This window comes from Wolffia australiana, chromosome 8, assembly GCF_029677425.1.
Source record: "Wolffia australiana isolate 7733 chromosome 8, ASM2967742v1".
Lineage (NCBI taxonomy): Eukaryota > Viridiplantae > Streptophyta > Magnoliopsida > Alismatales > Araceae > Wolffia > Wolffia australiana.
In genome coordinates, this window is record NC_135842.1 from 14164224 (window position 1) to 14186071 (window position 21848).

Genomic DNA, 21848 nt, shown 5'->3' on the forward strand with positions numbered 1-21848 from the left:
GTAGAGAGTAAAACTCCTTAATATGACCTACCCTTTTGGTCAACTCCGGTTACTAAACCATGGATTGGTTGGAACGATCTGACCTGACTGCCTAACCCCAACCCTGCGCCGGTTTGGGTCAGCCGTCTCGTGGGTAGACTTAGCCGAAGAGATCAAAGGGATAGGTTAAGGCTTGCATTGACTTTGGGTCAGGTCAATTTTGGGCCGGGTCGACTTTGGGTAAGGTCAATTTTGGGATGTTGACTTCAGGTCAGGTCAATTTTGGGTCGTTTCGACATCAGGTTGGGTAGAGTAACCCTGATCTCACTCACATCTTCTCCATTGTGCCATTTCTCATCTGTTCTCCATAGCTTCAGTTTATACATTTTTTAGAGTTTATGCCTAATCCTCACCCTTTTGGTTCAACCTCTTTCACATCAATTTTTTTTTGAAGAAAACCTCTTTCACATTAATCACTAGCCAAAAAATGATTAAAAGGGAAAACTTAGATTTGGTTGTTGAATCTGCAGATAAATTTTACTCACCGCATTAAACCATGCCAGTAATCAAAACTTAATATTTCAGAAATATGTCATTATTCCTTTATACAACACAAAAAACTTCCCTCGTCTTGTCCCAGATCACAAAACTGTAGCTAGATTCAAATTCTGACAGAGTCCAACATATTTGTCCAAAATTCCATATTTTTCTCCTTAGATATTTTCTTCTGGAGAAGAATATGTTGGAGAAATAACAGAAATGGAAAGAACAAACATGTCATAATCTTTCTATACACAACGGTGTGAAATGAGACAGAAACACTCAGAAAATTGCTTGATCAAATCCCAGATCACAAAACTTGTTCCTGGTCTTAAAATTCTGACAGAGTCGCACATTTTGCTAAAAATTCCACAAAATTTTCACAAAGATTTCTTTTTTCTGGTGTAGAAATTTCCACGGCGAGGGAGAAACTATAGAACGGGGAAGAACAGAAACCTGAGATTTATAGATACCTGGATCAGAAGAAAATACAAAAACCATGAAAGATTTTTTTTTGGATATAGAGGAGCGCTCGAGGCTTCAAGAACTGGGACTTCTTCCATGCACTTCAGCCCGCCTCATTATCCTCAATCTTTTGCATGATGACGCAAACATCCTGCATTTAAATTGGATTAAGAGCTTGAACCAAAAAAAAATTATGCGCAGAGAAATGAACGGCTTTAAATGCTAAAAAATAATCTCTCAGAATTCTCTAATCGACTTGTACATATTTCTAAAACTCTTCAACCCATTCGATCCACAACTATCAATTTTAGAACTTTCAAGATCCGTCTTGAACATTCAATAAACAGAATTAAGTATCAAGTTTAAGAATTTCCAGACATCCACATCTTCCTCAGCCGTCCACAACCTACAAAAAATACCCAGAACCTCCTAGAACATTCTACAAATCAACCCATTCGATCCACAACTATCAATTTTAAAACTTTCAAGATCTGTCTTGAACATTCAACAACCAGAATCAAGTATCAAGTTTAAGAATTTCCAGACATCCAGATCTTCCTCAGCCTTCCACAACCTACAAAAAATACCCAGAACCTCCTAGAACGTTCTACAAAGTTCTCAAGATTTCTAAATCTTCCTCAATCACCTTCCGGAACTTCTACAACCAGAATCCATCAAAAGTTTTTTTCTTAAAAAAAATCAACTAAAAGTTCTACAGGATTTAAAGGTTGAATCTGACACAGTTGTTCTAGCCCTATAAGAGAGAGAGAACCGATAGAGTCCATCATAGTCGTTATTAAATTCTTCGACCAGAATCAAGTATCAAGTTTAGGACTTTCTAAACATCTAGATCTTCCTCAACCTTCCAGAATCTATAAATAATACAACATTCCAAAAAACAACCGACAAATAAATACCCAGAACCTCCTAGAACGTTCTACAAAGTTTTATAGATTTCTAAATCTTCCTCAATCGCCTTCCAAAACTTCTACAACCAGCATCAACTAAAAGTTCTACCGGAATTAAAGGTTGAAATCTGCTACAATCGTTCAAGCCCTACGAAAGATCCCATCATAGTCGTTCTTGAATTCGAATCGCTCGCCAAGAACATGAAAAAACATGTAAATTGAAACAGAAACAGATTCAGAATCAGCGAGCGGACACTTACTCCCACGGAACATCACCGGCGAGCATCAAATCCCCATCCTTGTCCTCATAAGCGATCGCAAATTCAGGGCAGATTTCATCATCTTCCCCGGAAAACCCTAAAGAAGAGCATCTGAACATGGAAATCAAGCTATCCCGCAGATGCGAATAGCCATGGTGAGCCCCAAGATCGATCTTCCTCAAGTAAGGAGCGCCGTCCATGCCAACCTTCACAAAGCTCTCCATCGCCGTCTTCTTCTCCGGAAGCCGGCTCTTCCTGAAGCTCCGGATCGGCGGCCATCCCACAATCTGAGCCCTACCCACACATTCTCCCCCAAAATCACCCCCAAATTCAAGCTCAGAATCCGATCTGGAGCGAAAAAAATCGAAAATCTTACTTCTCCGACGACGATCTCTTGCGGCAGCCGTCCTCCGATCCCGACGGGCATCCCACAATCTGCGCCCTACCCACATAAATTGCCCCAAAATTCAATCGAAAAAATCCAATCTTGCGGCACAGAAATCAAGGAAATTACTTCTCCGGCGACGATCTTTTGCGGCAGTTGTCCTCCGTCCCCGGCGGGCAAAGCCTCAGCTCCGTCTCCATCTCTGCTTGATTAGAGGAAGAGGAAGAGGAGTTTAGAGAGGCAGAGTCGAGCTTGATGGCGATGGCGATGGTGTGGGAGAGTTTACAGTGATTCTGGTCGGCGAGGAGAGGGACAGATATATAATAGTGGCCCGAACTCTTGGTACCCCCCCAGTTCATGTGGAGAATGGATGGTTGGATGTATGGATATGGACAAATTGATGACTAGAGAGAGAGATACATGGATGGCTAGAGAGAGAGATAGCCAGACTGGCAGATGGACCACCCAGTTGGTACATAGACAGATAATTGGATGGATGATAGATCGGTTCTTCGGGAGGTGATTTGACGTGCCGAGGACCAAGTGGGTACGTCTTGAACGCTGACACTTGTGCGGTTCGTGACGGCTCGTAAGGATTTTTGTTCGCTTATGTTATTATGTTATATTGTTTTTCAATGAAAGTTTGAGTTTGGCCAGATCCTAATTTTGATCAGACTTTTGACTTTGATGAGCTCCAAACTTCAATATTTATTTACACATGCATACATAGAGAGATAATTGGATGGATGATCGTTCTTCAGGAGGTGATTTTACGTGCCGAGGACCAAGTGGGTCTGTCTCGAACGCTGACACTTGTGAGGTTCGTGATGGCTCCATAGATGGACCATAAGGATATTTGATGATCATTTTTTCTTCGGTTCTTATGTTCTTATTTTGTATTTTTTTTTCAATGAAAGTTTGAGTTTGGCCAGATCCTAATTTTGATCTGACTTTTGAGATTGATGAGATCCAAACTTTAATATATATATTTATATAGATACACACGCATACATAGACAGATAATTGGATGGATGATCGTTCTTCAGGAGGTGATTTGATGTGCCGATGACCAAGTGGGTACGTCTTGAATGCTGACACTTGTTCTGTTCGTGACGGCTCGATATACGAAGCAAGAGGATATGGGGGATTAGATTTCGTGCAAGGTGATTTGATGATCATTTTTTTTTCAGTTGTTAAGTTTGAGTTTGACCAGATCATAATTTTGATTAGACTTTTGAGTTTGATGAGGTCCATAATGTAATATGTATTTCTATAGACTGGGGATTAGATTTCGTGTTACGTGATTTGATGATCTTTTTTCTCATTTGTTAAGTTTGAGTTTGACCAGATCTTAATTTTGATCAGACTTTTGAGTTTGATGAGCTCCAAACGGTAATATATATTTCTATAGATACACATGCATACATCACTGTGCCAGATACATACAGAGATGGATATAAAAACAGAAATATGTAGAGGGATACAATTAGATAGGTACCTTCATACAATATTTCATTCATACATAGATTCAGTTAATATATCCTACTTTATAGGGCATTATCTTATGAAAGTAAGTTCAGTGGCCTTTGGCAATTAAAGGAAAAGAGTGCAGAGACACCCATTGACAATTCAGTGTGTAGACACTTTCATTTACTTTGACATCATCTTCATATCTATCTTTTATCATCTCCTCACTTTCTCTGTACAATCATAAAACTTAGTCTCTTCATTTTCTCTCACCTACCAACTAGGCTCCTCATATATCTCTCGCTTCTATCCACATGTTCTTGCACCCACTCTCTATCATTTATCGCTTTCCTCATCCTTTCATGTTTTCTCATCCATCATCTCTAATTCATATTCTCTTACCCATCCTCTATCTTCCAATCAATTACCCTCATCTGATCTTTCTGTATATTTAACACACTCTCTCTCTAAGGACTATCTTCCTCTTCTATCTCTAAGCATATTTTACATCCGTCTCATCCTCTGTAAATTTAACATTCCTCTAAGTGAAGAAATATCCTCCTCTCTATCACCATCCCCGCAGCTATCTCCACTTGTATACCTCTAATTCCATCTCATTCTCTCTCTCTCTCTCTCTCTCTCCAATGATCTCTGTCTCTATCTCCGTAGGCTCAGACGCGGGCATACAGCATGTGGAGTGTCTTCAGTTATTCGTCTAAGTTGTGTGTCCATGTTTGAGAGAGAGAGAGAGAGTTATAGAGGGAGATAGAGATGAGATAGAGAAACCGAGATAGCGAGAGCGAGATAGAGAAAGAGAGAGAGAGAGAGAGAGAGAGAGAGAGAGAGAGAGAGAATGAGAAAGAGAGAGAGAGAGAGAAAGGAAGATAGAGAAATAGAGAAAGAGATAGAGAGAGAGAAAGAGAGATAGAGAAATAGAGTCATAGAGAATTAGAGATAGAGAAATAGAGAGAGAAAGAAATAGAGAGAAAGAGAGATAGAGAAAGAGATAGAGAAATAGAGAGAGAGAGAGAGAGAGAAAGAAAGATAGAGAAATAGAGAAAGAGATAGAGAGAGAGAAAGAGAGATAGAGAAATAGAGTCATAGAGAATTAGAGATAGAGAAATAGAGAGAGAAAGAAATAGAGAAAGAGATAGAGAAATAGAGAGAAGAGAGATAGAGAAAGAGATAGAGAAATAGAGAGAAAGAGATAGAGAGAAAGAGAGAGAGAGAAAGAGAGATAGAGAAATAGAGAAAGAGACATAGAGAGAGATAGAGAGATAGAGAAATAGAGAGAGAGATAGAGAGAAAGAGAGAGAGACAGAAAGACAGATAAAGAAATAGCGAGAGAGATAAAGAGAAAGAGAGAGAGATAGAGAAATAGAGAGAGAGAGATAGAGGGAGAGATAACGAAAGAGAGAGATATAGAAATAGAGAGAGAAAGAGAGAGAGAGAAATAGAGAAATAGAGAGAAAGATAACGAAAGAGAGAGATATAGAAATAGAGAGAGATAGAGAGAAAGAGAGAGATAGAGAGAAAGAGAGAGAGATAGATCGAAATGTAGAGATAGAGAGAAAGAGAGAAATACAGAGAGAGATAGAGAGAAAGAGGGAGAGAGATACAGAAATAGAAAAATAGAGAGAGAGAGAGATAGAGAAGTAGAGAAATAGAGAGAGATAGAGAGAAAGATAACGAAAGAGAGAGATAGAGAAATAGAGAGAGAGAACGAAATAGAGAGAGATAGAGAAATACAGAGAGAGATCGAGAGAAAGAGAGAGAGAGAACGAAATAGAGAGAGAGATCGAGAAATAGAGAGAGCGATAGAGAGAAAGAGAGAGAGAAAGATCGAAATATAGAGATAGAGAGAAAGAGAGAGAGATCGAAATAGAGAGATAGAGAGAAAGAGTGAGAAATCGAAATAGAGAGATAGAGAGAAAAACAGAGAGATCGAAGTAGAGAGAGAGATCGAGAAATAGAGAGAGAGAGATAGAGAGAAAGAGAAAGATCAAAATAGAGAGAAAGAGAGATAGACCGATCGAAATATAGAGATAGAGAGAAAGAGAGAGAGATCGAAATAGAGAGAAAGAGAGAAAGAGAGAGAGATCGAAATAGAGAGATAGAGAGAAAGAGAGAGAGATCGAAATAGAGAGATAGAGAGAAAGAGAGAGAAATCGAAATAGAGAGATAGAGAGAAAAAGAGAGAGATCAAAATAGAGAGAGAGATCGAGAAATAGAGAGAGAGATAGAGAGAAAGAGAAAGAGAAAGATCAAAATAGAGAGAAAGAGAGATAGAACGATCGAAATATAGAGATAGAGAGAAAGAGAGAAAGAGAGAGAGATCGAAATAGAGAGATAGAAAGAGAGAGAGATCGAAATAGAGAGACAGAGAGAGAGAGATAAAGAGAAAGAGAAAGAGAGATAGAGGGAAAGAGAGAGAGTGTGAGAGAGAGAGATCGAAATAGAGAGATAGAGAGAAAGAGAGAGAGAGAGATAGAGGGAAAGATAGAGAGAGTGAGAGAGATAGAGTAAGAGAGAGAGAGACATCGAAATACGGAGAGAGAGAGATAGAGAAATAGAGAGAGATATATAGAAAGAGAGATAGAAAAAGAGAGAGAGAAAAAGAAATAGAGAGAAAGATACAGAAAGAGAGAAAGATAGAGAAAGAGAGAGAGAGAGAGATAGAGAAATAGAGAGAGAGGAATAGAGGAGATAGAGAAAGACAGAGAAAGAGACAGAGAAAGAGAGGAGTTTTGTGGACCATATTGGCCTCAGCGAACAATCATTCGCCTAAATTGTGTTTTTGTGTTTGTGAGAGAGAAAGAGAGACAGAGAAGAGAGAGAGAGAGAGAGAAACCGTGTAGACTATAGACACGTGTCTGCCTTAATTACCATATGATTATGCGTGCACCCACGGCTGGCCTGCGTTTATTAGCCATCATCTTTCTATCATCGATGTATTAAATTAGACCGTGTCGCTTCCTCAGCAGTCACTTTTGGCATTAAAATAATAGCACGACAATGCTAAGTATGCTCTATTTAATATGACACAAAATGGAATAATGATTCGATATAATTTGCAGATAATTGATCTTAAATGGATCATGGAGATGCCTGATTTCATTTAAACCTTGCTATTTAATATCCTCACGTTTTGTTTTCATTTGTGGACAATATAAAATTATGATAATACTTGGAATGATTTCGCGAAGTAAATAAAATATTTCAATCATAAGAATGTAGGGTTCACAGATTCGAAGATCAGGCATTTCGAAGGATGTCATGGATCATGGTATGCATGCTGTGTGACAATAAGTTCACTGATTTCAGCTGAGCTTTAAATGGTGTTATTATTTGCCAACCCTCTCTGTCTATCTCACATCAGTAAAACTATTTTTATAATTTCTCTTTCATACTCACGGCTGATGTTTTACTTCTCTCTATCAAATTAAGAGGTAATAGAATATCTGACCAGTGTACCTTTCCCATTCAAAGCATTTGGAAGACCATCTCATATGACACTTACAAAGACCGAGGAAACACTTCCTCTCTCTCTCAACACAAAAAAATCATTAGATCTTCATCCTTCTCTCTTTAAATTGATGTGAAAGAATATATTTTGAAAAGTAACCCACTTATGAAATACATGCTGCATGGCTATCACACTCACCTAATTTGATGAACTATTAATATGTCATTCAATACATAGGTCCGACGATGCCAATACCTCATATGTCCCTACTCTATTGCTTCCCTAGTTGAATATCTCTTTCACACCTAATATATCATCATCATCATCTCTCTTTCTTTAGTAACTATTCAGTTGATCAAGCAAAAAATGTAACGTGAATGCTAGGCTAGAATCTCACATGAAATTTAAATTTTGATCTTTCCTGCCTAGGCATGATCATGCCAACAATCTTATCCCTCTCCCAACTATTTAATATTTAAATATTATTTACTCCCTTTCATAGTGGCACATAATGCATCATGATATTTCTCTCTTTTAGTCTTACATAAAAGAAGATAATTGAGAAGCATAACATAGATCATGGAAAGTGTGCTGCATGAATGCTGATCTCATTAATATCAGTAAAGTTTTACAATATGCCCTTAGAAGTCGAGACCTAACACTCTTGACCCTCCAATCTATCTCTTCATTAGTAAACTCTATCTTTCTATCATACACACACCTAACGGATCAACATCTTTCTAATTGGAGTCTTACTAAAATATACTGTGTTCATGTAAATATGTTTAATGATAACCAACCTCAGTAATTCCAGAGGAACTATGTTAAACCCTTCTTTCTCTCTTTCCAAGGCACACACCTAATGGATCTTCATGTAGGTTCCTTAGATTCCAGCCAATACGAGACAATCGATAAGAGTGCCATCAATCATGCACCCATTTAAAAATCATTCTTGACCACCATGGCCATAGAATTCTTATGAACTTTAATCATGCACCAAGGTGTGAAATTTTTATGAACACTTATTAGAAGTCAGATAATAAGGTTTCCTAGCCTTCCTAATTGATAAAAAAAACTTAAATCCTAATTACTCTTTCATTTGCAACCTTCCAATGTGCCCTGGTCTCTATTTTTAGACTCTATCTACAACTAGAACTAGCACACTTATTCAAAAAATTTGCGACACTTCTACCAATTTCATTCTGCTCTTTACACACTGTTAGGTCTATGCTTGGCAATGTCAACCCTCTTGGATCTCTTTTATTTTGCAGTTGGCTGCAGTTATTTCTCTCTCTCACTCTCACATACTCTCAAAGATATCCTCATCTCTCAATGTCAGACTAACCAAAACAAGATAATTGACAAGTATGGCATCGATCGTGCAACTATGCTGCATGATTAAAAATCACACATGTTACAAATGAACTTTTAACTGCCATTTAGTCCAAATTCATGAGCATGACAACCTTCCATATCTTTCAATAGTACTCAATTGATGATTCTAATATTGCTCATAAGCATTCCTGATTTATCATCCTCTTTCTCTTTAAACGATCTGGAAATTGATCAGACAAAGCCAGCTACAGGAATGCAAAATTCATTTGTCAAACTTCCTTTTTACTCATAAAAAAATCTCTCTTTTGCCTACTACACCAGCTTCCGTTCTCTCTCTCTCTCTCTATCTCTTTCTCTCTCCTGCATCGGAAAATCAATTTTTCTCACATGAGCCTGCAAAGGTCTAGCACCAAGAAGATTCTTGTCATATAAAAAAACCGGCCATTAATAGAGCCAATGGAAGCACGATCTTCAGTTCTCCCTCATCCAAAACTCTCTCTCTCTCTCTCATTTAGTATCCCAGTTTCCCTCTCTAAAACACAAACCTAATGAATTCTCACATATCTCTTGTACGGCAAACGCAGTCTATCTCACAAGAGATAACAAGAGGATTCATTTTATGCCATCAAGAGATCCAATCATCCAATGAAAGAACACGTGAGTTTGTCGCTTGGAATAGCATGTGCGGCCTAGAGAGAAGCTCACTTTCGCAAGGACAGAACACTTGTGACAACGCCAGTCGTTCGATCTACGAATCTTATCTCTCTCGAGGTGGCTTCTTTGTCTTCTTCAAGTTGTGCTCTTCGGACAGGTTGGCGCAGGCGCGAAGTAAGATGGCATGAGATAAGCCGACAGGAGGAAAGACCAGTACCGAGAGAGAGAGCGAAAAATTGAGAGACAAAGAGATAGAGAGAGAGATAGATAGATAAAGAGAAAGAGAGAGAGAGACACAGATATAGAGATAGATATATCGAGTGAAACAGATAGAGAGACAGATTGAGAGAGATGAAGAGTTAGATAGAGAAGGAGAGCGAAAGAGAGAGATAAAGGGAGAGAGAGAGAGATAGAGAGAGAGAGAGAGATAGAACGAGAGAGATAGAGAGAGAAGGATAGAGCGATAGAGAGATAGACAAATCGAGTGAGACAGATAGAGAGATATAGAGTGAGAGAGTGGAAGAGATAAATAGAGCGCGAAAGAGATGGAGAGAAAGAGTGAGAGGGAGGAAGAGATAGATGAGCGCAAAAGAGATAGAGAGACAGAGTGAGAGAGAGGATGAGATAAATAGAGCGCGAAAGAGATAGACAGACAGAGTGAGAGAGAGGAAGAGATAAATAGAGCGCGAAAGAGATAGACAGACAGAATGAGAGGGAGCAAGAGATATATAGCGCGTCGAAAGAGATAGACAGACAAAGAGTGAGAGGGAGGAAGAGATAAATAGCGCGTCGAAAGAGATAGACAGACAAAGAGTGAGAGAGAGATAGATTGATAGATAGAGCAAGATAGATAGATAGATAGATAGAGACAAATATATAGATTAATACAGCGAGAGAGAGAGAGTGAAAGAAAGAGAAAGATAGGCAGATAGAGCGAGGGAAAGAGAGAGTGAGAGAGAGATGAATAGATAGATAGAGCGAGAGAGATATAGATAGATAGAACGAGGGAAAGAGAGTGAGAGGAAGATAGATAGACCAAGAGAGAGATAGATTGATAGATAGATCGATAGATAGATAGATCGATCGATAGATAGATAGATCGATCGATAGATAGATAGATAGATAGATAAATAGATAAATAGATAGATAGATAGATAGATAGATCGATCGATAGATAGATAGATCGATCGATAGATAGATAGATCGATCGATAGATAGATAGATCGATCGATAGATAGATAGAGAAAGAAAGAACTACCGGAATAAAAGTCAGACAAAGGGACTAAATATCTTATTGATAGCCCGTAGAGAATGTTTAAATATATATGTTGATTGACCACGAGGCCACCAGCCCACCACTGGCCCCTCACACGTCATTTGTCATAATTAGTTGACGTGGTTAGTCAGTCATTAAGATTGTCTCTCACTTTCTCTGTTTCTCTCATCTCCTGTCACCTTCCATCTTGCCCTAAAGTTTCTGGAAATAGGTTATTACTCTCCTCCTAGACGAATAACTATCTTTCCCAAGTTGGCCCAAATGGGTATTGAGTGTTATTCATTAGATTCAAACAAACTTTTAGAAAATCGAACTAAGAGATTAGATCAGTATAGTCACCTATTTTGTTTTGAATTTATTTCAAATGGGTTACTCATTTGCCTTTGAACTAAACTTTTAAAATATATTTCTCTTCCAATTTTGACAAAGTGAAAAGTAAACTATGCCCATTATTTTCAGACTAATACACTATACGTTTCCGGAGATATGTCCAGATATGTCAAGTATTTTACTCGTCTCCTGGATGATCAGCCTCTCTTCGTAGTTGCCCAAAATGAGTATTAATTGTTATTTATTACCTTCCAGCCAACTTTAGAAAATCGAATTCAGGAAGAGAGATCAGATGAATACCATCATGTCCAGCAGCCTCTCTCCAGCTTGACCCATTATGCATTGCATTTATTTCAATCCTCCCCGTTCATGACGCTTGTTATTTTCCACTAAAATTAAAGAAAACCAAGTTCTTTCTGGGACCGACGACCAGATTACCCCATTTGTCTGAAGTTTATTCCAAGTATATTTTGTACAGGACTGGACTCTCTGCCAAGTTGGCCAAAATGAATGGTTTGTGTTATTTATTTGTCTTCCGCCAACCCTTAAAAAATTAACTACACTAGAGAGATCAGACAAATATCATCATCCCCATCCCTGTCACTTCGCAATCCTACTTTGACCTGGCATGTCATGTCCCCTAAAACACACTCTCTCCTTTCTACTTTCTCCCCCAAAAGCCCAGACAGAGCACACGTGCCCTCTAATTCTGTCTCCTTCTCTCTATAAAACTACTGCATTATTCTCCATTCCCATGTCTCTCTCTAGAGGATAACTGGAGACAATTCACCATTGTCTTAATGGTCTAAGATTAGAAAAATCTTAGATCATTAAGACCAAAGCTAGTAATAGTTATTCCACGTTGTAATGATTTCAACTACGACCTATATTCCTTTCCATATTTAAAGATTCGAAGTCGTAGCTACAGGGACCTGATTTTAAAAAATGCTGGGGAAAAACATGGATAAGATCCAGCACCGGCAGTCATTTTAAATAAAATGTCAAGATTTACCAAAAATAAATAGCCTGATAAAATAATGATGTTGGATATCAAAAAAAATTATATGTGCGCCGGGTATGTCGTCTCATTCTAGTGTTGCAAAATAAAAATTTATCTCTTAGCTTCGTAGTCAACTTTTTAGAAGTCTGGTATGACTATTTTATTGTTACGTAGGTCTACGAAAGTGAAATAAATAATATTTAGCCAATGGATTGGGCTGAAAGCTCTATTTAAGCTAATGATAAGACTATGTTAAATGACAACATAGCATACTGTTAGCATAGAAAATGTGGTTTTCGTTGATCCACACGAATGTCTGAAAAGGGTAAGCGTTTGATCTCCCTGTAAGTATTTGTTTAAGAGACGCTTTGAAGATTCAGCTGATAAGGAAGCAAGGGTTGGCTTCGCTCAAAGACTGGACGACCGTTGCTTCCGACATTTCAAGAGAGGGCTTCAACGGCTACTGCTGCTATTTGCACAGAGGATGGACAACGGTCGGCAGTGCATCAACCACTCAACGGTCATATTGACGGATATAAATACCCTGTAATGCATTTGTTCAATGAGGCTTTTCTTTCTATTATGTCTCCCAGGGCAGTGGCTCCGCCCGTCGCCCTGTCCATCCTCTAATCTCTATCTACCTTCTGTTTGGTTCTGTATTGATCCAGCGTGAATGCCATTTGATTGAAGATCGTGAGATGCCCTTCTCTATTCTTCTCTACTCCTCTCTTCTAGATCTCATATTGGCATCTCACGTTTCTTAACACGCAGATCTATACCTGACCTAATTAGGCATTGCTATGTAAACAAACAAAATAAGTTCTCATCTAATCATCAAAATGGCTTGTGTTTAGGATTTAAACCTTGAATGTTATCTAGATTGAAATTGCTAGAAGATGAGGCTGTAACACTTCAACTTTGAGACATGATCAAGATCGGAAATCGACTTCGAACAAAAACCTCATAAGTTTAGGGTTTTGGGTCTGATTGTCTTACTAGAATATAACTAATTTCTACTGCAAAACTGGGAAAAGTTTGATGAAGTAACAAACTTGCAACCTGGGACCCAGAACCCCTCTTTCATGGGTTTGGTTCTTAGAGGTATTTTCAAAGTTTAAAATGTAAGAAACTTGGCCGATTTGGAGGTATTTAAACCATTGGGATTGCTCCACCCGGTACCAAATTTATCGTTGATAAATGCAACATGAATATGAGCGTCTTTCCTTTGTTTTCCGCGTTTATTTGTTCCCTGTCAACCCAGAAACCAAATTCAGAGCTAGGATCTTCTGGAGCAACCCCGGATCCAGAACCTTAATTCCATTAGTTTGACTCTTGGAGGTATTTCAATTCTATATAATGTATGTAACTGTTCCCTGGCTTTCACATTCCAGTTGCCAAAGCTTCTGAGTATCCTCTTACTTTGTTACTTCATCAAACTCTGCCCATTTTCGAATAATAAACAAAAGCCTACTGTTTATAATATCAGACCCAAAACCCAAAACTTATGAGGTTTTCATGCGAAATCATGAAATAAGGGTTCTGGGTCTCAGACTCTCAGGTTGCTCTAGATGGTCCTGGATCCCAATAAGGGTTCTGGGGGAACAGAGAAAAATCAACGCATAGAAAGAAGAGGATGCTGATCTTCCCTAATTAATTAGTCAACGATAAGGTAGGTTCCAGATTGCGCAATCCCAAAAGTTATCATCTAATTGGGTTGCATAACTCCGCATTTAAGAGGGTGGATGTTAGGGAAGTGACTGGTGGCCTGGCAGTACTTGCTGTCATGTGGAGAATGCGTTGACCCTAGCTCCGGTCTCTTTCCATTCCCCTTCTAGGGAGGGAGAGAGACGCAAGTGAAGGAAGAAGTTAGAGAGAGATGGAATTGAATAAAGAAGTTAGGGAGAGATGGAAGAGAGAGAAGAAGTTAGAGAGACAGTAATGAGTAGTCATGGTCGATGGTCGTCCTGTTCTATTGGTTTTCGAACAGAACAAAGACAAATTTTAGTCTAATTTTGTGCCAATGTACGAATTTTGTTTGTTTTTGAAAAAGAAAAAGAACAGAGCAAAAAACAAGGCCCAGTGCGGTTCTCTTGTGCAAAATTTTTGTTCGTTTCAAACCATGTCTAGTAGTGAGAGACTGAGAGGAGGGGGACATTGCGTGAGAGGGAGGGAAAGGGGGGGGGGAAGATCAGATAGACTGATAGAGACTGAGAATGGAAGACAGATAGGGTGAGATAGAGAGAGAGAGTTGATGGAGAGTAACATAAGTAGAGGTGGAGGAGAGAAAGAGTCGGCGATGACAGATGATAGAAAAAGTGGAAGAGAGAGGAGTGAGAGAGAGTTGGAGGACAACGAAAGATAGATAGAAATCTAGAGGAGAGAGGGAGAAAGAAAGAGTGAGATAGAGATGAAAGAGATACATGAGAGGATTGGAGTGAAGCTGGAGGGAGAGATAGAAGGAGACAGAACAGAGAATTAACTGGGAACGGAAGATAGCGAAACTAATCAAGGTGTTACTAATAAGAGAGTTCATATTCCATTCCATGTTGGGTCTATCAGAGATGAGAGGCAGAGTACACTAAGGGCTCGGAGAGGGTAGAAAATAGAGAGATTTGGAAGAGATGGAAAGAGAAAGTGTTAGCGGAGGATTCAAAATTAAGCAGGAGAGGATGGACGGAAGATACTGCAAAGAAGGTTATCCGAGTTTGCAGCGTTGCGGGGTCCCCGTCTGACTTATGAAGGCGAGGCCTTTTCGACTGCGTAATCATTCGTAAGCTCGCCGTCATCGCAGACCCTTGCCATCCCTGCTTGACGTAATCCACGTCATCCTCTACTGCGAGTCTACTTCGTCCTACTCATCTTCCGACACGCTTCCATCAATATCCAAATCTACCCTCTCTCTGAGGCAATCGCTCTCTTTCTCTTTCTGTCTCCCTCTTTCTTCTTTTCAGTTTCCATCTCTCTCTGTCTCTCTCTCTCTCAATTTCCATCTTACAATTTCTATCTTTCGCGCTTCCTCTTCCTCTCCCTCTTTCCTCTCTCTCTCACCCTCTCCCTCTATCTTTACCCTATCTCTCTTTCTCTTTCTCTTCCTCTCCCTATATCTGTACCCTATCTCTCTTTCTCTTACCCTTTCCCTCTTCATCTCTCCCTTTGCCTCCCCCTCTTTCTCTCCTTCTCTTTCTCTCTCTCTCTCTTCTCTCTACGTGCCCTTTTATTCTCTCTTTCAATTTTTCTCTCTCCCTCCCTCTTTATTTTTCTCTCTCTCACTCGCTCTTTTTCTCTTTATCTTTCTCTTGCACCCTCTCGTCCTCTCTTTCTCTCTCCCTCTTTCTCTCACTCTTTCTTTCACGCTCGCTTTCCGTCTCCCTCTCTTTCCTTCATTCTTTCGTTCTTTCTTTCTCGCTCGTTGTCTCCCCATTTCTCTCGCTCTCTCTCTTTATCTTTTACTCCCTTTCCGTAACTTTCCCCTCTCACTTTCGTTATCCCTTTCGCTCTCGGCTTCCCTTTCCTTCATCCTCTCTCTTTCACTCTCGCTCCCTCTGTATCGCTTTCTCTCATCCATTCTCTATTTCTTTCTTAATCCAAATATCTTTCCGTAGATTTCACTGCGGATTGACATTGTGCTTAAATAATGGAAGAGATGGGGAGAGCGAGGGAGATGACGATGGCGGTCGTGGAGACGGAGCTCAGGTTGGGTATCCCGGGGGCAGAAATGAAGGCAGGAAGAGGAGCCGGCAAGAGAGTCTTCTCCGAGACCATCGGTCTGAAGCTCCAGTTCTCGGCCGCGGATGATAGAAGCGGCTCCGCCGCCTCCTCTGCTGAAGAGAAAATGAATAACTTGGCCGCAAAGAACACTGATATGCCCTCTGCACCAAGGTGAGTTTGTTTCCTCTCTCGCTTTCTCTCCCTTGATTCATCTCTTACACTTTCTTATTTTCTCACTTTCAAAGGAGAGATTGAAAACTCTGGTGAGCATGAGAAAATGAGAAGTGGGGAAGTTGCTGCTTTCTTTACATCTCCTTACATCTCTCACTTTGTAGTTCTTGAAAATGAGAAACGTCTAGAGAGATGAGAGTTTGGATCTCTCTTTATCTCTCTTTCTAGGAGAGGTTGGAAATTCCGGAGAGAATGGTAGCTGATGGAGTGGGGAAGTTGCAGCCCCCTTGCCATAACTCTAGAGATATGAGAGTTGAGCTCTCTCTTTCTCTCTCTCCTCGTAGATCTTGAAAGAGAAAAGGTCCGGGAAATTGACTCTGGCCCTCCTCTTTTCTCCACTCCATCTCGTCAATCTTTCAATACTCTTGGGTTTATCAAAGGACAATAATTCAATGAGTCTCTCTAAATTTGTCTAACTATTCATCTGAGTCCAACTATTCATGCAGTGACAGCGGTTCTGGAGAGGAGAATATCCGACAGAACAGGGTTCTTGGTCTCTCTTTTCTCTCTAACGTCTTCTCTCTTTCTACTGGCGAATGGCGATTCTGAGGGTTAGGGAAACAGTTTCCTTGACGTCTCTCTCCTCTCTAATTTCTTGACTAATCTAAACCACTGTTTACTTACAGTTCTTTATGTCACTCTATATATTTATATGTATCTCTATATTTCCATTTGATTTGGGGATTCTGGGTGCTTCTCCTGTCTGCATCTTTGTTATGCAGGGTTAGAAAGAGAGATAGAGAGAGATATAAATGCATGTCTAGAGAGAGAGATATGGGTTGTATGACATGGATTGATCTGAAGTTGAATGACGGTGGCAGGGGTGAGGTGGTGGGGTGGCCGCCGGTCAGATCGTTCAGGAAGAACATCCTGTCCGCACACACGGCCAAAGGCGGCACCAGGAAGAATAACGAAGACGTGGAGGCTCCTCCGCCTTCGATTCTACCGACGGCGCTTGTCAAGGTCAGCATGGACGGCGCCCCGTACATGCGCAAAGTTGATCTCAAGAATTATCGCACTTACGAGGAGCTCTCATCGGCGCTCCATTTGCTGTTTGGCTCCTTCTCTAACCCTGGTAACGTTCTTACTTTTCATCTTCTCTCGTTTCCTTCCGAGTCATATGTTTTAGAGAGAGAAAGAATGATATATAGAGAGCTGGATAGAATGATCGATAAATTGATAGATATTATATATGTAGAGGTAGAGATAATGTCAGATAGAGAGGTAGATAGAATGATAGATAAAGAGAAAGATAGATAGATAGATAGAGATAGATGGATAGATGGAGAGAGAGGTAGATAGAACGATAGACAGGGAGAGGGAGAGATTGATGGAAAGAGAGATATATGGAGAGAGAGAGAGGTTGATAGAATGAAATGATATTTAAATTATTTATATAGAGAGCGATGGAGAGAAAGAAGTAGATAGAATGAATATATTTTAAAATTATTTAGAGAGAGATGGAAAGAGAGATAGACAGATAGATGGAGAGAGAGAGGTAGATAGAATGAATATATTGTTAAATTATTTCGAGAGAGAGAGAGAGGCAGACAAAGAAGGCATGATTCCACCGAGTTTGTCTCCTTGTCTGGATTTCTCGCCAAGTGTTGGAAATAAGAAAAGAACAGAAACAGTGAGTAAGCGGCAAGAGAGAGAAGAATCAACCTTATTTGTCTGCTATTTGTCTTCTTGTATGTGTATTCCTTTCCTTTTCTGGGAAAAAATCAGAGAGGCCGTGAAAATGTGAAACTGTTCCTGTACGTGAGTTAAACGTAGGACAATTTACCCATTTTACTGTTCCTATTTGTCTTCTTTTCTGAGAATTATTTTCCTTATAAAGAAGGAAAAAACCAAGGGTCCGTGAAAATGTAGGAAAAGTATGTCTGCACTTGAGAAAAAGGTAGAATAATTTCCCTTTCTACTGGGTTGCCGTAATAGTAGAACAATTTTCTATTGACTGCAGTAATACGCGATGTTTCAACTTATTCTTTTTTGGGTAGAATCTCCTGGCTTTTCTTAATATTTTCTTTCCATTGGACATCACTGATCTGTAAATTTTTTTTGGCAGAAAATAGAAGGGATGACGTCAGGCCGGGTGAGTGGAAGGATGTCACAACGGAGAGGAAGAAGACGATGGAGCTTCTCACGGGATCAGATTACGTTCCCACTTACGAGGACAAGGACGGCGACTGGATGCTCGTCGGCGATGTCCCCTGGAAGTATGTTTCCTCCAATGTCCCTTCTATCATGAGTTTAGTGGGTGAGATAGATAGATAGATAGATGGACAGATAGATATATGGATGGACAGATAGAGAGGTAGATGGAAAGATATATATGTACGGACAGATAGAGAGATAGATGGAAAGATATATGGATGGACTGATAGAGAGATAGATGGAAAGATATATGGATGGACTGATAGAGAGATAGATGGAAAGATATATGGATGGACAGATAGAGAGATGGATGGAAAGATATATGGATGGACAGATAGAGAGATAGATGGAAAGATATATGGATGGACACATAGAGAGATGGATGGAAAGATATATGGATGGATAGATGGAAAGATATATGGATGGACAAGTAGAGAGATGAAAGATATATGGATGGACAAAAAAAGAGATAGATGGAAGGATATATGGATGGACAGATAGAGAGATAGATGGAAAGATATATTGATGGACAAGTAGAGAGATGGAAAGATATATGGATGGACAAATAAAGAGATAGATGGAAAGATATATGGATGGACAGATAGATAGATAGATGGAAAGATATATGGATGGACCGATAGAGAGATAGATGGACAGATAGAGAGATGGATGTAAAGATATATGGATGGGCAGATAGAGAGATTGATGGAAAAATATATGGACGGACAGATAGATAAATAGATATATATAGACAGATAGATAGATAGACAGATATATGGATGGACAGATAGATGGACATATATATATATAGATAGATAGATAGATGGACAGATATATGGATGGACAGATAGATAGATGAACAGATATATAGATAGATAGATGGACAGATAGATGGTGCCTTTCTCTCCCACCCCGTGTGTTTCTTTCTCTCTTTCCCTCTCTCTATGTCCATATGTTTTTCTCTCTTTCCCTCTCTATGTCCGTGTGTTTCTCTCTCTTTCCCTCTTTATCTATGTCCGATTGTTTCTCTCTTTCCCTCAATCTTGTTCTCCGTGTATTTCTCTCTTCTTCCTCTCTTTCCATTTTTTTGCTCTCTTTCCCTCTCTAGTTCTCCGTGTATTTCTCTAAACTACCTCTCTCTCCTTTTTTTTTGCTCTCTTTCCCTCTTTCCCTCTCTCGAGTTATCCATGTGTTTTTACTCTCTACCCTCTTCATGTTTTTTTTCTTCTTTTCCTTTCTCCTCTCCAGTTCTCCGTGTCTTTTCTCTCTCTTTTCCTGTGTCTTTTTATCTCTTTCCCTCTCTCTAGCTATCCATGTGTTTTTACTCTCTACCCTCTCTCTCCGTATTGTTTTCCTCTCTTTCTCTCGCTCCATCTCTCTAGTTCTCCCTGTGTTTCTCTCTCTCTCTGTATTTTCTTTGCTCTCTTTCCCTTTCTCTCTCCTGTTCTCTCCCAACCCACTTCCCTTCTCCCCTCTCTCTCCTTCTCTCCTTGTTTTTTTTTCTCCCCCCTACGTTTCCCAGCTTTGATCTGCTTCCATAAAACGGTGTTTTAACCGGGTGGGGATGGGTACAGGATGTTTATTAGCTCCTGCAAACGACTCAGGATAATGCGGAGATCTGAAGCCGTCGGTCTCGCCAATCATTCTGTCTCGTTCTCTACCCAGCGGAAGCGATAAAGGAACGATCTTGGAACGAAATTTAAGTTTCTTGTTCAGTTCCTGGCAGCAAGAACTCAGACCGAGGGAGCAAGGAAGCACCCCCACCATGACCACCAACAATTTCTTGGTTGCTAAGGATCCATCTCAGATATATAAATACGTATATTTGAGTTAATTGTATTTAAGTTGGAGTATATTATTCGTTGAACTAAATAACCTCTCTATCTTCCCTTCTTGATGGGTTTTTTTTCGCATTGGGGAAGGGCCAAAATAGTAGTAAATGCCCCCCTCTCTCTCTATTACTTACAGAGGAATGCAGGAACTTCCCACATTTGTCTGAATTGCGAACTCTCTCACGCCCACAGTGGAAAGCAAGAACTTCCCTCGTTTGCCTGAAGACTTGCAAAATTCTCTCTCTCGCTCTGTCTAAGAACAGTATTCTAGTGTGAGGCAATGAGGATAGCACTGCATACCGACAGGACTGAAAATGGGAGGAACAAGCCATGTGCCTTGTCTAGTGGGGTACTACGTGAGTGATGAATGCGCTTCCCAACTCTAATACTATTATATATTCACAAGAATCAAAAAGCTAGTTGGCGTGATAATGGGAATGGAAAATTCAGTTCTTTTTTTCACATTACTGCAGTAAACACTCCTGTTGGACCTCAGGGTCTAGTTTCAGTTTCTTTGCCTTCATAAGATGGATCCCAAGCTAAGAAGACAACATTTAAACACACTTGTATTTGAAGAAAATATAGAAGTAATGGGACCCTTTTATGAAACTAAATGCTGCGTTGGCATGGCGTGTGACTTTATGAACGGGAGTGAAAGACTACAATATAAGTCATGAGTATTAGCGATGCAAAGCTGGATAGGACTCAGCATATTTTTTACCCCAAAACTTTTGTAGCAAACAAACTAGCGCAAGCCTGCTCCACTCACTTCTAATCAGGTTCTCAACTAATTGATAGAAATAGTACTGCATCCTAAACATGAGATTTGTTGAGTCCTCTGTGGGTATGAGCTTTCCAAACTCTACGCTGTTGGGGAACTACACAAGGGTATTACCACCTTCTTGATTGAATATTTTTGAGTCTCTTAAGTACCTGGGATCATATTTCATGTCTAAAAATTGTTCTTGTTGGCCGGGGTGAATATAGCAGACCAGTGGATCTGGGAGTCAACAATTGTTTGGACTTGGTAAATGTTGTCTCTGTACCTGTAACAGGACAGAAGACTCATTGAGATGCCCCCATAAAAATTTATAGTGTCTCCATAGATGATGATATTTAAGTAGGCCTCATGGATTGCAAGGGTCATCTTTAGCAAATAAGATACTTATCACAAAGCCTTCGGAGTATCTTTTTGATAGACAACTTTATCTCCATGTAACTGCTGAAAAATCTTGTTCAACAATGAGATAAAGTACATAGAGATATACAATGAGATAAAGGTAAAAAATTTACTGAAGTATTCTATACAATAGAATTTGAACTTCGGGGTCACTCTGACTTTTACCGATCATTCAATTACATACTTTGGTCTTTGGCTTAATGATTTAATGGGATACTTTTTATCTTATAAGAGATAGGTGTTGTGTATTCATGTTGACATGCATTATATGTCTATAGGGGTAGAAGCCATCCCTAAAGGGTAAAATGATCACAAAGTTAAGGTCAAGTTCATACAATAGACTATTTTCCTACACCTTAATGTCCTCGGGCCATTACTAGGTTTGGGGCTCATTCCAACAAATAACATTCTGGTCTGTACTAAAAAATCTGGAGTACATGATGAACTCAAATTTGGGGTGTTCACTCTTTAATTTAATCAATAAAATTTTATATACAAAAAGAATCAATAAATGTGACAAGTAAAAGAATGACTATTTGCTGATGAGCAAGGCCCATATACAAAAAGAAAATATATTATGGGATTTAATGCCTTATAATATGGTAATTACACGTTGAGAAGATGTATTTTAAAAAATAATAAATATCATAAAATGATAAGGATAATAAGGATATT

The 21848-nt window shown here is 39.5% G+C and overlaps 2 protein-coding genes across 2 annotated transcripts; one reads left to right on the forward strand and one right to left on the reverse strand.

The window, feature by feature from the left end:
• Window positions 1-965: 965 nt before the first annotated feature.
• Window positions 966-2911, reverse strand: LOC144706855 (auxin-responsive protein IAA31-like). The gene is made up of 4 exons (XM_078579917.1): window positions 2667-2911; window positions 2529-2594; window positions 2153-2446; window positions 966-1135 (listed from the first exon to the last, which is right to left on the reverse strand). The coding sequence occupies exons 1-4, from the start codon at window positions 2894-2896 to the stop codon at window positions 1060-1062; spliced, it is 666 nt and encodes a 221-aa protein (XP_078436043.1). The 5' UTR covers window positions 2897-2911; the 3' UTR covers window positions 966-1059.
• A 12157-nt stretch (window positions 2912-15068) lies between these two features.
• Window positions 15069-20055, forward strand: IAA16 (indoleacetic acid-induced protein 16). Its single transcript, XM_078579979.1, has 4 exons — window positions 15069-15944; window positions 16826-17079; window positions 18073-18223; window positions 19736-20055. Exons 1-4 carry the CDS (start codon window positions 15700-15702, stop codon window positions 19836-19838), a joined length of 753 nt encoding a protein of 250 aa, XP_078436105.1. The 5' UTR covers window positions 15069-15699; the 3' UTR covers window positions 19839-20055.
• Window positions 20056-21848: the final 1793 nt, after the last annotated feature.

Bases quoted from the DNA above. Each gene is read 5' to 3' on its own strand.
- LOC144706855 (XM_078579917.1), bottom strand. From the start codon at position 2,896: ATGAACTGGGGGGGTACCAAGAGTTCGGGCCACTATTATATATCTGTC. The intron at 2,447-2,528 runs GTAAGATTTTCG...ATGTGTGGGTAG, and splicing joins AAGAGATCGTCGTCGGAGAA to GGCTCAGATTGTGGGATGGC. The intron at 1,136-2,152 runs GTAAGTGTCCGC...ATTTAAATGCAG, and splicing joins GCCGGTGATGTTCCGTGGGA to GATGTTTGCGTCATCATGCA.
- IAA16 (XM_078579979.1), top strand. From the start codon at position 15,700: ATGGAAGAGATGGGGAGAGCGAGGGAGATGACGATGGCGGTCGTGGAG. The intron at 17,080-18,072 runs GTAACGTTCTTA...TTTTTTTGGCAG, and splicing joins TGGCTCCTTCTCTAACCCTG to AAAATAGAAGGGATGACGTC. The intron at 18,224-19,735 runs GTATGTTTCCTC...GGATGGGTACAG, and splicing joins GTCGGCGATGTCCCCTGGAA to GATGTTTATTAGCTCCTGCA.